General features: G+C 37.3%; 1 protein-coding gene across 1 annotated transcript in view; it reads left to right on the top strand.

Moving 5' to 3' along the window:
* The window catches only part of FYTTD1 (forty-two-three domain containing 1), a 27,474-nt gene that overhangs the window by 6,691 nt on the left and 5,235 nt on the right, over positions 1-15,548 (top strand). Inside the window, exons 3-7 of the mRNA XM_004712252.2 lie at positions 7,076-7,188; positions 8,850-8,946; positions 9,381-9,442; positions 10,858-10,932; positions 12,023-12,149. Of these exons, the coding sequence (XP_004712309.2) occupies positions 7,076-7,188; positions 8,850-8,946; positions 9,381-9,442; positions 10,858-10,932; positions 12,023-12,149 (474 nt within the window). The remainder of the gene's footprint in view (positions 1-7,075; positions 7,189-8,849; positions 8,947-9,380; positions 9,443-10,857; positions 10,933-12,022; positions 12,150-15,548) is intronic.

Here is a 15,548-nt window from a genome sequence, read left to right as displayed (position 1 = left end):
AAGGGAAGGAAATTTTCCCAGTATCACAAAGGAGGAAATGATAACCATCTACGAAGCAGAGAGAACACAAATTAGATTAATCTCCCCTGCCCCTCCTCCCACACACACACAAAGAAACACATTAAGACATATGCTCATCAAATTATCCAACTTCAAGGAAAAGGAGAGAATCATGAGGGCAGCTAAAGAGAAAAGCAGTCACGTGTAAAGGTAAACAGGTAAGAATAAGCTCAGACCTCTTCACAGAGACCATGCAGCAAAGGAGAAATTGGAACATATTCTGTAAGTTGAAAGAACAACTGAAATCCAAGAATCCTTTATCCAGTAATGCGTTCCATCAAATTTGAAGGAAGAAAGGAAAATATCAAACACGAATAATATGAGATTACTGCAACTAATGTACATTTAGACTTAATTACACGGAATGTCAATGGACTAAACACACTAATCAAAAGACAGAGTAGCAGACTTGATTAGACAACAAGATTCATCAATCTGCTGCCTCAAAGAGACTCACCTCACAATCACATCACAAAAAAAGACTGAGAACCAAAGGTTGGTGAAAAATTTACTGAGCTAATGGAAATTTTTAAAAAGCAGGGATGGCAATATTAATCTCTGACAAAATAGACCTCAAGGTACATGATATAACAAGACAAGAATGGACATTACATAATGCTCAAGGGATCAATATACCAAGAACTCATAGCCATAATAAACATGCACCCAACGAAATACCCTCAAAATTCATCAACCAAATGCTCAAAAAGATGAAAAGAGAAATCGCCAGATCAACAATTGTAGTAGGTGAGTTCAATACACCATTCTCAGAGAGAGAGATCAAGAAACTCAAGAAGTAAAGAGAGAGTAAGAAACTCAATAAAGAAACGGAGGAGCTAAACAACACAGTCCAACAACTCAACCTCTTAGCTAGTTACAGAGCTCTCCAATCAACAGCAAAAAAATTACACATTCTTCTCCAATGCACATGGCCCATATTCTAAAATAGACCACATGCCGGGATAGTAAAGCAAGCTTGAGAAAATTCAAACACATAAGGATCACTCAAACCATCTTCTCTGACCACAGTGCCATAAAATCAACAATAGAACAAATAAGGAAACAAAGACAAACACTTGGAGACTCAACAACACACGACTCAAAAAAGACCGGGTATTAGCCCAGACGAGAGGAAATTCTGAAATTCGTAGAAACCAATGAGAATGGTAACACACCAAAACCTATGGGATGCAGCAAAAGCAGTTATCAGCGGTCACTTTGTTGCAATAAATGCACACCTGGAAAAAGGAAGAATCACGTTCAGCACCTTAACAATTAGAAGAGAGTCAAAAGCATAATCCTTTCATAAGAAAAGAAATGATAACAATTAGAGCAGAAATAAGTGAACTGCAAAATAGAAAAAGAACAAAAAGTTGATTATTTGAAAGGATCAAGAAAATCAGCAAACCTCTAGCAAACTTAAAAGAAGAAGCAGATGACAGTGTCTAGAGTTAGGGATGAAACAGGGTGAGACAACAGACCCTCATGATATAAAACGATTAATACAGTATTACATATGACTGGATTCCAGCAATTCAGCAATCTGGATGACATGGACAAATACCTAGAAAGTCACTTTCCCCCAAAATTAATGCATATGGACATTAGGAACTTGAACAGAACCATATCAAAAGTACAATAAAGGCCATATATGAAAAGCCAGTAGCTAATATTACACTCACTGGAGAAAAGCTGAGAACATTTCCACCAAATAAGGGAACCCACCAAGAATGTCCCTTATCCTCACTTTTATTCAACATTGTGCTGGAAGTCCTAGCCAGTATCATAAGACAATGGTACCAAGTCAAGGGAGTACAAATTGGGTAAAAAATAAGGGAAACGCTGGCAATTTGCAGACAATAGGATCATATATTGAGAATCCTAAAGTGTCCACAGTTAGGATTGTTGGAAACAATAGAGGAGTTTATCAGAGAAGCAGGATACAAGATTAATAAGCATAAATCAATTGGATTCCTGTATACCAGTGATAGGAATACTGAAAAGCATATTAAAAACATACCATTCGCAATAGCTACACAAAAGCTGAAATACAACAACAAAGAGCTGTGTGAAGAAAACTATAGTACATTTGTATAAGAAACCAAAAGGGAGCTACACAAATGAAAGAATATCCCCTGTTCATGGATCCGAAGCCTCAATATTGTGAAAATGTACTACCTAATGCAATCTATAAAATCAATGCCATCCCAATCCAAATTTCAGCATCGTTCTTTAAAGAAATGGAAAAACTGATTACCAACTTCATATAGAGAGGGAAGAAGCCCAGGACAGGCAAAAAACTCCTTAAAAAGAAGAACAAAATAGGTGGTCTTATTACACTACCTGACCTCAAAAAACCTACTATACATCACACAGTTGTCAAAAACAGCCTGGTACTGGTATGATAGATACTCATATACCAATGGGTCAGGACAGAAAATCCAGAAATAAAAACATCTGCATACTGATTTTTGATAAAGGTCCAAAAAGCATTAACTGGGAAGCATCTCCCTGTTCAATAAATGGTGCTGTGGAGGGGCTAGTGGACTTGAACTGTTGACCTCATGGTTAATATTTCTATGCTTAACATATGGTACCACCAGTGCTTTTTACAGACATTCATATACCTGTACAAACTTTTAAGAGTCATGAAACATACATTAATGGCTTGTTACTGTCTTAGTCCATGTATACTCTTCATTTTTGGTCTGTTTTATTTCCAAAGACTAGTCAGTATTTATAGAAATTCTGGTGGCATAATAGGTTATGAGTTGGACTGCTAGTGACAAGATTAGCAGTTTGAAGCTACCAGCCACTCCTAGAGAGAAAGATGAGACTTTCTGTCTATAAGAAAGACTTACAATCTCGGAAATGCAACGAGGCGATTCTACCCTGTTCTGTAGGCTCATTATGAGTCAGAGTTGACTTGATGGCAGTGAGTTTGACAGTTGGCTTTGAGTCAGTATTTGTTAGATGAATTAAAACATCTACTCCATACTTACCACCATGTTACCTGACATTTCACATTTAAAAAAATCTATTTTGCATGTAAACGTCTGGCAGTAACAAACACTGAGGTGTAAGGCGTAGAGCAAAAATAACACTGACAGTGAGGTTAAAGGTTATGTATCAATATGGCTGGACCATAGTTCTCACTGGCTTGGCAGCGCAGGGTTGATGTCACTTATTTCTGTGTGATGCTAATTCTCAAGCTAATAATCTTCTTTGTAACCTATCCACATTGATAAAGTATGAGTTGGGTGTACTGTGTGACTGGTGCTTTGAAGGAAAATGACATGTAATGTGGCATGATAGAAGGCACTTCACATTTTTCCCTATAAAATAGCCCTGTGGTTAATCTTATAGACAGAATACAGAGTTTGTATGGCCCTCGATTCTGGCTTCGTAGCATTTCTCCTAAGCTCTTGATATTCATTATACCTATTTTTACATTTACTTCTTTTTAAAAATGTCATGAAAACGTGAATTCAGTTTTTTGTGTGTAATTCAGTCAAGTAGTTCTCAGACTTTTAGAATCTAGAGGACTCCTGATGATAAAATATGACCCAGTATTGTCAAAGACTTAGATCTGGATCAAAAGACCAAACTAATAGGTGTTACACAATAAAGAATCTTGCAGACTGGTTTTTATTGTTAAATATTTTTGTGCTAAAGTTGCTCATTCTTCACGGGTGATAATCTCTATATTATGACTCAAGGTGTTATTTAGCTAAAAGGTGAATTCAAGGTATAATTTTAGTTTAAAATTTAAGAGTATTTCACAGCAATTGCCATTACCTCAACCAGTCCACTAAGTGAACTTTTTAAGAATTTGATCCTGTTCCACATTTTTCTGCCATTCTACCAGGATCCTGCCATTGTGATTCTGATTAGAGTGATTGTAGTGGTAGCCACACACCATCTGACTCTTTTGATCTCTGGGTAGATGAGGCTGTGGTTCGTGTAGAATATTTAGTCTGGGATATTTTCTTTTGTGTCTTTATTGTCCAGAAGAGGGAGACCAATAGTTGTATTGCAGTTCATTTCTAAGTATTTTAGTATTTTAAGTGATAGGTTGTATTATTTAGATTATTTTTTGTAGAAAAAGAAGAGATAACTCACTGGACATCTGGATTTGGAAAACATGGAAACCTGAATTTGTGAATGCTGTAGTACATATTTGTTGAGGGGGAAAGTAGATGTTTTTATTTTCGTGTGCTTTCTATTTATGTATACTATAACCTTTTTTTTTTTTCTCCAAGTATCAAGGTCATGCTTATCCTTAAACCACAAATATCAATATCAAATATCAATAGGAACCTTAAACTCAAAGCTCACTGCCATCGAGCGATTCATAGTGACCCTGTTGGACAGGGTAGAACTGCTCCTGTGGGTCTCAGACTGCAACTCTTTATGACAGTAGTAAGCTCCGCTTTTCCCCCTCAGGGCGGCTGTTGGTTTTGAACTGCTCAAGGAATAACCACTATACTCCCAGGGCTCCTGATAAGAACCTTAGAGGTGGTAAATTTACTTTAATGGAACAAAAGGAGTATGAGAACGGTTGCAAAACCTGAAAAAAAATGTAAGCACTGTCAGTGAATTGTGCATGTAGAATGGGTAGAATTATTGTACCCGCTGTGTATACTCTTAACAACAAAAATGGAAGGTTTATTTTTAAAAGTCATGTTTACACAAATGAGCCCTAAATTTATGTCTGACCATGAAGTACCAATAAAATTTGTAAAAAAATCATGTCTAGCCTTTATTCTTCTCTTGAGCTTTGGAGCCAATTTCCCGTCACCTGTATGTATGCCCCAAGTGCGCCTCACAGTGAGCTATGCAGAATGGAGATGCGTCGTCTTCCTTCCCCAAGCTCGTCTTTTTTTCTATCTCAATTTTTTTCCAATTCAACAACTTCTATATGTATAATTCAGTGGTCTGGATTACATTCTTTATGCTGTACATTCATTATTGATACCTTTTTCCAAATTATTCTAGCACCATTCACATAAGCCCAATGCCCCTAAGCTAAAACTCTTCCTCTTTCACCTATGGTAACTGTTGGTCAAGTTTAGTGGGTGTTTTAGTAGTTTTATTGATATAATATTCACGTATCATACATTCCCATAGTTAAATCATTTTTAAAAGAGTTGTATATACATCACCACATCAGTTCTAGTGCTCTTCCACTCCTTGTCCCAGATTAACCATTGCATCACTTGTTGTCTCTCTGCATTCACTCATTCTGTGCTTCATAAACTGGAAAACCTAACAAAAACAACAGATAAATAGTAACAATGTTTAACATACCAGAGAAGACATTTATGTCTTGAAACAAGCAAGCAATATTTGAACCTAGAGCAAGTTGGGTCAAGAGGGGGGAGGTCCACTGACAAAGCATCCTATTTTACTATGGTTGGATCAACCATAATCAACTTTACGATAATCTCTTTTCAATAGTAAAGCTGTTCCAGTCCCTTACCTGTGGCTAGAGGGAATCTTCCAGACACTTAATCTGACTAGATAGTGTGCACATGGATTTTGGGCTCCCACTGTCCTCCATAGCCTTCTACAAATTAGGTTTTCACAATTTAAGCTCTGATAATTTTCCCTTCACATATTTGGATTTTATTATTGTCATCTTTGGATCACACAGGCTGGTGGGTTTCTTTCATGTAGAATTAGTTTGCCTCATTTAGATGGCTCCTTGCTTGAATATAAACCTTTAAGACCTCAGGGACTATTCTACATGATACCGGGCATCATCTACTTTCTTCACTACACTTTGCTGTAGCACCCTTATCTTCATTGAACTCTTTAGGAAGGTGAGTATGGAGCAGGGCCAAACTGTTCTTGGATTGGGGCTAGAATGAAGTGGGAGCCCTGAATCCGTCTGCTTGCCCATGGGTTATGAACAATCTGGTTTTCTTTAGTGGTCATATGACAAAAATGAAACCCCTCAAAACAAAAAAAATTTTTTTGAGCACATTGTCCATCATCCCCCCTGGGTGTAATGCGATTGGATTGATAACATCAATAATTTATCCAGTGGCATAGAATTTAAGATACTCTTGGTATGAGGAGTTTATGCGAGTATAGTCCAACAGTGAGCTGCAATCCAGTAGTTGTTGCTTTGTACAGATCAATTTCTTAAGTGATTGAGCTCTGTTTACATTGAGCCTGGGGATTGGTGTTAGGGGAAACTTCCATGTACCATTTCTTATACGGACAGATCCTTGCCTATCAGATGTGACACCTGCCGTATTAGTGCAAGGGGAATACTGAGGCTCTAACTAAATATTGGGTGGTTCCGAGTCCTTTTTCCTTGAACACCCGCTAAGCCAGGGGTTCCACAAGCGGTCCAATAGCTGCTATTTTACAGGCTTGGGGTAGCCTTCCTTCGCTTCCTTTCCCATCAGAGTATTTCAGTCTTAAGTCCAAGGGTGCAGGTGGTTTTGAGGTAGGGCCCACTTTTTTCAGTCAGGCTTCCACGTTGAGCCCTTGTGGTGTGGCCCTTGGAATGGGGGTGGGGGTCAGGATACCATGGTTCCCTTAAGGCCAGCCAGTATGTAAGGTCATCATAGTGCTCATCATAGTGCTTAGTCCATGGCGTGGTTCACTAAGGATTGGGTACAAACATCCAAGTGTCTACCCAGCGACATAGAACCAGGAACAGAGAACCTAGGTTCTCTACAGTTATTGTTTAACTTCCTTTCCCGATGTGAAGTTGATTCTCCCCTCCCCATTTTCCCACGGTACCCACCAACAGAAATATCAGTGCCGCCTCTAAAATGTAAATACTTCAAATATTTTAATTAAAATGTAGTCATCTTTTTAATCATTTAAACTGGAAATTTCCACATCATTCTAGTTCTCTGCCCCCCTCATCCCCACCCCCAAGCATTTGCCAGTTTCTGATCATTCTACCTCAGAAATGTCCATTGCAATGTAAATTTTGTATGCGACTATAGTGCAAAGAGCAGTCTGATTAACATTGGATTTTGCCTTCTGACAGAATGTAGAGCGATATTTTCCAGTGTTAAAAAGGAAAACAGACCTTCTGAGACAAAATGAAGTGCAGGGGAAACCAGTTGCAGTTCTCAAGAGACCTAACCAGTTAAATAGAAAGTAAGTACTCACATACAAGATAATAATGTATTAGCGTGTGTAAGTAAAGGTAAACTTTTTTTATTATTGGTAGTAAGTATTGAGAAAAATTAATTTGCAGTAATCGCTCCTAGTTTTCTGGTCATTTTCAGATATTTGGGCTGTCAACAGAAGCCTGTTCTAAATAGGTTCCTTATTTCTTAGAACTAGTTACTGATAGCGTTAACTAATTATGAAGCTTTAAAAGGTATCACTCTGCTAGTTAGTTCTGTTGAGATATGGCATAAAATAGCAACCACTGATTGTTTGGGTTAAAGTTTAATATTTCAGCCAGAAGTGCTCAACATTAGGAATTTTGAAAGCTGAGTTTATTATTCAACCTTGATAACTCTTAATAGAACACTCAATCAAAATGCATGTGATTTCGTGGAAAAAAGCCAACTAAAAAGTCTATATAAATGCTTGTTCTGCTGAAATTGTTTTTAAGTTAAAAGACACAACGAACACTTAAAAATGATGACTGATTGTCACATTGGTGTTCAAAACGGAGAGGAAGCTGATGAGCCTGCTAAGTTCTTTATTTCAGTCTCAAGAACCATCTCGCCATCTCTTAAAACTATAATTGGAAGTAAAACCTGGAATGGTGAGGTCTTTTTATAAATAGAGTGACTAGAACTGATTTTTACTTAGCCATATTTTTCAGAAACCATCTACTATAGTACCTTTTGAAAAGGGGAAACTTTTCCAAGAAGAACCTGTTATTTAATAGGATTGCCTAGGGAATTTTTGCATTGAAAACCTCCATAAGGTTGGAAGTAGATGAGATAATCTTTTAAGCACGTTAATAGATAGATATGAAATTTTGCTTTTTCATACCATGCTAGCCTCCAATAAAAAACCAGAAAGGAGTTGGTAAAAGCCATATTAAACAAAAAGAAAATGTGTGTAGCCTTCTCTGGTTTGTTTTAATAGATAGGGGTTTGGGAAGTGAAGCGGGATGAGAAAGCTGGAGGGCAGGGAGTGGTACTTTTTAAAGAGGGTCTCCTTGTCTCATTTGTCAGTGGTTTCACCAGGGTGTGGGTCCTCCTAGATGTGGTTTTCTATTGATGGTGTAGTGGTAGCATTCTCACCCTTCATGCAAGAGATCAACATTGGGTACCCAGCTGCCCTCTGTCAGTGTGGCTTCCTTGATGCTGAGGAAATTTCACTGGAGCTTCCAGGGTAAGACAGACTAGGAGGAAAGACGACTGATCAACTCCAGAAAACTTGCCAGTGAAAACTCTGAGACAGGCAGCAATCAGGGATGGTATGTGTGCGTGCACTTGCCATGAGTTGCATGATAGTTTGACAGCAGCTACCAATTCTGTAAATTGATGTCTCTGACCAAATTTAGAAATGTAGGTAAATGTTATTTTTAATGTTGTATGTGTTTAGGTATTAGAGAGTTGAGTATTTAGGACATAAATTAGTTTTAAGCTTACCAGGTTGTTATGTGATGGCTACAGAGGGAGAAACTTCAATAGCGGCATGTAAATGAGACACTTCAGAGTCATCTTTACATTGAGTGCATCTTAAATGTTCAGCCTGTGAATTTAGCAGGTCCTGGTTATTTTTCTCAAGATGTTTTTAAGTTGTCCATTTAGTATCTCTGATTATTCATGGTGTATGTGCTTTTGTTGCAGAAGTAATATTCCAGCCAACTTTACCAGAAGCGGAAATAAATTAAGCCACCAGAAAGACACTCGTCAGGCAACTTTTCTTTTCAGAAGAGGCCTGAAGGTATAAAAATACCTTGATGGTGTTTCTGTTTTACTCAAACAGAAAACCCTGAACCTTTAGCAAGTCTCAATCATAAGCATGACCTCTGGGTAGAAGTTGGGTTTGGGCGTAGGAAAAAAAATTATGTTAGCCCTTTCAGTTACTTTTTTTTTTCCTGTTACATTTTTCCTATTCTCTCTTAATTCTTTATTTCTCTCAGTAGTAATGTTTTATAAGGGTTTAGTGTGTTATTTAGGAGTAACCTTGTATTTGCCACTTATTCTAATACAGGAACTTAATATAGAGAGAGACGTTAAAATAGGCACACTTCCCCCACCCCCTTTCTGCATTCATGTACACATCACCTTGGCTTATAAAGTTGTAAAGCAGGATATAACTCTTTGGATTCAAATCCTTTATTTTCTTTAGGATCCTTCTGCTTTTTTTCTCTTCAGGTTCAGGCCCAGTTGAACACAGAACAACTGCTAGATGATGTAGTAGCAAAGAGAACTCGTCAGTAAGTTTCTTATTTGTTTTACAAGATACAATTTCACGATAGTACTCCTAGATAGTAGCTCCCCAAATTTTCAAGTTCCACATCCAAAGAGAAATTAAGTGAAACCAAAAGTCTATTAATCATTGAACCTGAAGGAATTCTGTTTTGTTTTTGCTTTTTCAAAAAAACTTGCAAGTTTTCAGGTGTCAGTATTGTAAGAGTTTAGACTGGGTACATTGTTCTATTTGTATGAATTATTTATTCCATTTTAATCAACAGTTTTCCCCCATAACTATGTTTATACAAATGAACTATTTAGAGAATAAATAGAAGCAAATCCTAGTAGGACTTTCAGAAAATGTTTATAATAGTAAAATATTTTTTCCTACACGTAATTCTCTTGTATCTCACCCTATGAGCCCTTCTGTGTTAGAATTAGCTTTTTTCAAGTGTGAGTGATTGTGTTCTTTTAATATGATAAGACTTTCCTATTAAACTATTTAGAATTAAGACCCTTTTTAGAAAACAAAGCATGGTTTCGTGGTCTAGATGATGCCAACTAAAATGGGACATGGAGCAGAACAACTGGGATGTAAGAAAGAAGTAAATGCTATTTGAATTTATTTGAATTTGATGCTAGCGGTATTTATTTTAGCACAAGAACCATGGTATTGGGAGCCATCATGATCACGGCCTATTTTTTTCTACATTGAATAATATTTATATAATTTTACTATTGTAGTTTTTTATTTGTTTTCAACTTTCAGACTCTACCTGTGGATAAAGCATATTGATACTTTGGGAACAGGAAATAATGTAAATGTCCAATTTTGGCTAGTGTAAATCTAAAGATAGCACTTACAGGCAGAGGAAGGTACAAAGTGGGAGAACAGATGGAAAGGAGGAACCTAGAGGTACTGCTGTCCTCATAAAACGGGGTGTGTGTGGTAAACTACTGAACAAGTAGAAATTCACTTACATAATGTTAGAGTGGACGTAAAATAGTGATTGCCATCAACAGTAGAGTCATTCTTACTTGTCATGGTAAGATTTTAATACATAAGCCTCTTGTTTAATGACTGCAGTTAGTCCTCGAGTAGTAAAAACAGGAATGATTAGAAGACCTATCTCTGAGGAGCAAGAATGTGAAGGGAGAAAACAGTGGGGTGAAAGACTTGGTTTTCCTTAGAGGCCTTTGGGTAATACTAATTTGTTAATGTGCGCATAGTTATTACACTGAAAAACAGGAGATAAGTTCAAGTGTCCAATTTCCATACTGGATTTATTATATTGTGGTGTGGTCCAGATGTTTATATTTCTTATAAACTAAGAAAAGGTTAGTGCCTATTTTGAAAAAAAATACATTTTCATGTGGAATACATTAGATCATTTGTAAACTGCCATTCTAATGAAATCTGTGGCTTTTTTGAAACTAGATGGCGGACTTCCACCACAAATGGAGGAATTTTAACAGTATCCATTGACAATCCTGGAGCAGTTCATAACCCAGTGTAAGTTTTATGATAACATTTTAGTATAGAAGTTAATAGAAAATTATTTGGCTTCTTCTCAGAAGATGTCTTTGTTGGGTACAATGAAATGCATTTTCGTACACAATGGAACTAGGATAGAATGAAACCGAAAAACTCAAGGCCATCCAATCAATTCCGACTCTGTGGACAGAGTAGAACTGTCCCTATGGGTTTCCGAGACTGTCACTTTTTGCAGGGTTAGAAAGTCTCATCTTCTGCACAGGGGCTGGGGGTTTTGAACTGTTGGCCTTGTGATTAGAAGCCCAATACGTAACCCACTCTGCCACCAGGGCTCGCTAGAAAGCTGAAAGTTCCTACAAGTCCTGGTTCTCCAGCCTCATGGTAACTACCTTTGAGGGTTCTTTTCATATTCAAAAATACGTTTCTCTACGTTACTGCATCAGAACTGACTTGAAGGCACCTGACAACAACAGTGTATATACAACAATATATATGCTTATAGTACATAGTTATATATATGTATGTATAACTAAATAAACAAGATAGTACTGTGCATACTTGTTTCCTTCTCTTACTTGTTTCCTTCCCCCCTTCAAAAAGTTTGTGGAAAATTTCTCTAAGCTTTTAATTCCATTTTTTCCACAAAAATATTGAAACCCCCTCATATTTTGGATGACTACGTTTTAAGACATATAGTTATACTTTCTATGAATATGCCTTGTATTCTATGTATTTAGAGTTAATTTCATTATATTTATTTCAAATAAACATTCTAATTTATAGAATTTTTAACCTATCCAACCATCTTAGTAATTAAAATGTACAGGGCACGATTGAAATTAACAGAAGGATGAGTTCAGGCATGTAAATCACAAATCATTCTTAATTGTTGGCAAGTTCTACTTAAGGGAGGTATTGTGTTAGTGGTTACAAATTTTAGTTTTTAACTCAGAAGCTGGATTCTTTTTCTTAAGAGCACAAATAAAATAGCCCTAACTTAATTGAATAGGTATACATGTCAAGCTGTCTTAAGTACCAAATGATGTTTTTCTTCCTTCTACTGTTTGTTTTTTTTCCTCTTACTGCTTTTGCTGGTCTGTTTTACTAGAACTCAGAAACCACGATTAACTCGTACCTCTGTACCATCATTCTTGGCAAAACGGGAGCAGTCTGATGTAAAGAAAGTTCCTAAAGGTGTTCCCCTACAATTTGACATCAATAGTGTTGGAAAACAGGTACATTTTTCCCTCTATATTATTTTGACAATTCACTGAAATATTTTAATTAATAAAACAACTTGTATAATGAATTGAATAAGGTGCCCTAGCCCTGTCCCCCAACAAAATCCTAATTTTGTAGTTTTTGCTTTAATGTTTACTTTTTCTAATAATATATTATCTGTATTATTTCTAGGTTTTGTCCTTTTGTTTTTATCTTCAAGTTGCTTTACTTCATTTTTGTGTAGGTGACCTGGAACTCAATCATTTGCTTTTGTCATAACTTTGAAACCTAGGTTAGTTTTTCCTGTTAAATATACTTGTAGTCACCTTCACTACTCCTCTGTGACATGTGTTGTGTCCCCATTATATATAGGAGGAAGCATTTAAGAACTAGCGGAAAGTTGTGTATTTCATTGTTGCTACCCTGTACTCTGATTGGCTTGTCTCCTCCCTGTGACCCTTCTGTAAGGGGATGTCCAGTTGCCTACAGATGGGCTTTGCCTCCCCAGTCTGCACTCCCCCTCATTCACAATGATAGGATCTTTTTGTTCTTTGATGCCTGATACCTGATCCCTTCGACACCTCACGTTCACGCAGGCTGGTGTGCTTCTTCCATGTGGGCTTTGTTGCTTCTGAACTAGATGGCCGCTTGTTTATCTTCAAGCCTTTAAGACCCCAGATGCTATATCTTTTGATAGCCGGGCACCATCAGCTTTCTTCACCACGTTTGCTTATGCACCTCCTTTGTCTTCAGCAATTGTGTCGGGAAGGTGAGCATCATAGAATGGCAGTTTAATAGAACAAAGTGTTCTGACATTGAGGGAGTACTTAAGTGGAGGAGGCCCAATGTCCATCTGCTTCCTTAATACTAAACTTATAAATATATGCACATAGATCTGTTTCCCTGTCATATATATAAATATATTTACATATGTGCATACCTGTATTTAGACCTATAAATGCCCTTTGCCTCCCAGTTCTTTCCTCTATTTCCTTTTACGTTCCTCTTGTCCCTCTATCATGCTCAGCCTTCATTTGGGTTTCAGTATTCCTCTCGGTTACATTGCCCTTGATCAAACTGAACTAGGCCTCTTATACCTTCCTTGCCACCGATTTAGGATCACTTGTTGTTCCCTTGTCCCTGGATTTGTTAACACAACTTCCTTTCCCTCTACCTCCCTTTCTCCCCTGTCCCCCCCCCCAAACCATTGGTCCCGTTCTTTTCTCCTCCAGATTGTTTATCCCCCCCATCTTATCTAGAAAGACCTGCAGAGATAACAATATGCACAAAAACAAGACAGAGCAAAACAAAGCAACAAAAGAATGCAAAACAATAACAAACCAATGACCAAAAAAAGGCCTGTAAATCGTTCAAGGTCAAAAATAGTTCAAGAACAAAGTGTTTTTGCATTGAGGAGAGTACTTGAGTGGAGGCCCAACAGATAATTTACTTTCTGTTGAGCACTTGGTATCAATTCCTCTTCCCCCCCACTCCCACACACCCCTACCCCCATGCCTCCTTGATAAATTATTATTTTCATACTTATACTGACCGCTGTCTCCCTTCCCCCATGATTTCTGTTGTTCATCCTCCCTTGCGTCCTGTTTTTATGTGGAGTTAAGCTCCCTACCTTTTTTCTGTAAACTTTTTCAATCATGATTTACTGAAGGAACAACTTCCTGGAAGCTAGGCGATGAAGAATAGTGGAAACCCTTGATATGTGGGAGATGGTGGCTGAATCGTACTCTGTTCCATAGTCTGGAGATGCCCGAGCCAACTAATGTTTCTTTTCTGAGTAGGGCTTTCTGGGCTGTTGAGTAATAGAAAGAAAAAAAAATTCCGCTTACCAACTTGTCTACATGTTTGCTTTTTAAAAGATGCTAATCTGCTGATACCAAGGGCTCAAGTAGAAAGCAATGTTTTGAGAATGATAAGGGCACCAAATATACAAATGTGTTTGACACAGTGGATGGAATTATGGATTGTGGTAACAGTTGTTCGAGCTCCGAATAAAATGATTTTTTTTAAAAAGATGCTAATCTGTTACATGTTGCTAAAGCATATTTATTTCTGCATCTGAAATACACTAGAATAAATCATTCTTGTTCAGATAATTCAAAGCTTTGCCTTTGGTACCTATATTTGGTACCTAGGAGAGGAAGTTAAAATGTGTGCTTATAGGGTATCTTATTTTCTAGTAACATAAATTTGAATTACATGTTGACAAGGGAGGGATTACCCAGCATTTATAGCCCTTAATTTTGTGCTTGATCCAGCACATCAGAGCTTAGGTGATTGGGGTGTGTATGTAAATAGGTTGGATTTTGAGTGAGCTGATAGAGAAAAGAACCCTGGTGGAGAGGCCCTGGATTCAAGTTCTGGCTTTGCTTCACTCTATGAGCAGAATGAAATGTTGCTTCCCTTCTAGATTTTTAGTTGCTTCATCCATAAAAAGATAGACTTGGTTAAGTAACTTTTAAGGTCCTTTCTAGCTCTAAAAATCTACAAGAAAATATTAAATTGTAAGCATTGATAAAAATACAGTAAGAATTCTTTTGAAAATTACAGGACCTAGCTTTTTTTTTTATATCATATATTCATTTAAAATAAATGTGGTGTTTTTTTCTGGAAAAGTTTTCCATTTTTAAATTCCTTATATTTTTTTGTTTAGTAAAGTGCCTTTTGTGTTCCTTCTAAGGCATTTTTGCCAAGCCCATAACCACTAAGACATCCTCTTTTGTTTTGTTCTTGGAGTTTTATACTTTTAGCTGTTACATTTTCGTTTAGGTCCATTTACTTATTAATTCATTTTTGGCACGGTATTGGAGGTAAGGGCTAGGGTTGTCTTAGCTCTCGCTCTGCAGTTGTTCTGGGACGGCTGGCTGAAAAGATGAGTCTTTGCCGCCGCGTGGATTGCCTGGTTACTTTTGGGGGCAGACTGCAGCGGGTACTTGGAAAATTCCCTTAGCCTTTAATTCCTCATAACCCCATAAACCATGATGTTATGTGTCTGATTTGACCCCTGCATGACACTGTTTTAAGTACCCTAACAAAGTCTTGAAATCTGGTAGTACTGTATATACCTGCTGGCTTTATTATTTTAAAGTTATGAGGATCTAGCCTGAGTTGTATAGATCCTTAATAACCAAAATATTTGCCGGATTGTTTTTTCGGTAAGAATTTTTAAAGTTTGCTGAATGTTTTAAGGTTTGGATCTTTTTTTTTCTTTTCCCCATCATTTATGGGTTATTTTCACTTTGGGGCTATTGTGAACATAGCTCATAGGAACATGTTTTTGTGTGAACATAGGTTTTCATATCTCTTGGGTATATACCTAGGAATGAAATTGCTAGGCCACCTGATAGCTGTGTCTTTTCAACTGTTTGAGGGACTGCCAGACTGTTCCCAAAGGC

Source organism: Echinops telfairi, unplaced genomic scaffold (genome assembly GCF_000313985.2).
Source record: "Echinops telfairi isolate 266 unplaced genomic scaffold, ASM31398v2 ScPeMD7_17;HRSCAF=63, whole genome shotgun sequence".
NCBI classification, from domain to species: Eukaryota; Metazoa; Chordata; class Mammalia; order Afrosoricida; family Tenrecidae; genus Echinops; species Echinops telfairi.
The sequence above is the reverse complement of the archived record's forward strand: the minus strand, read 5'-3'. Positions and strand labels throughout refer to the sequence as shown.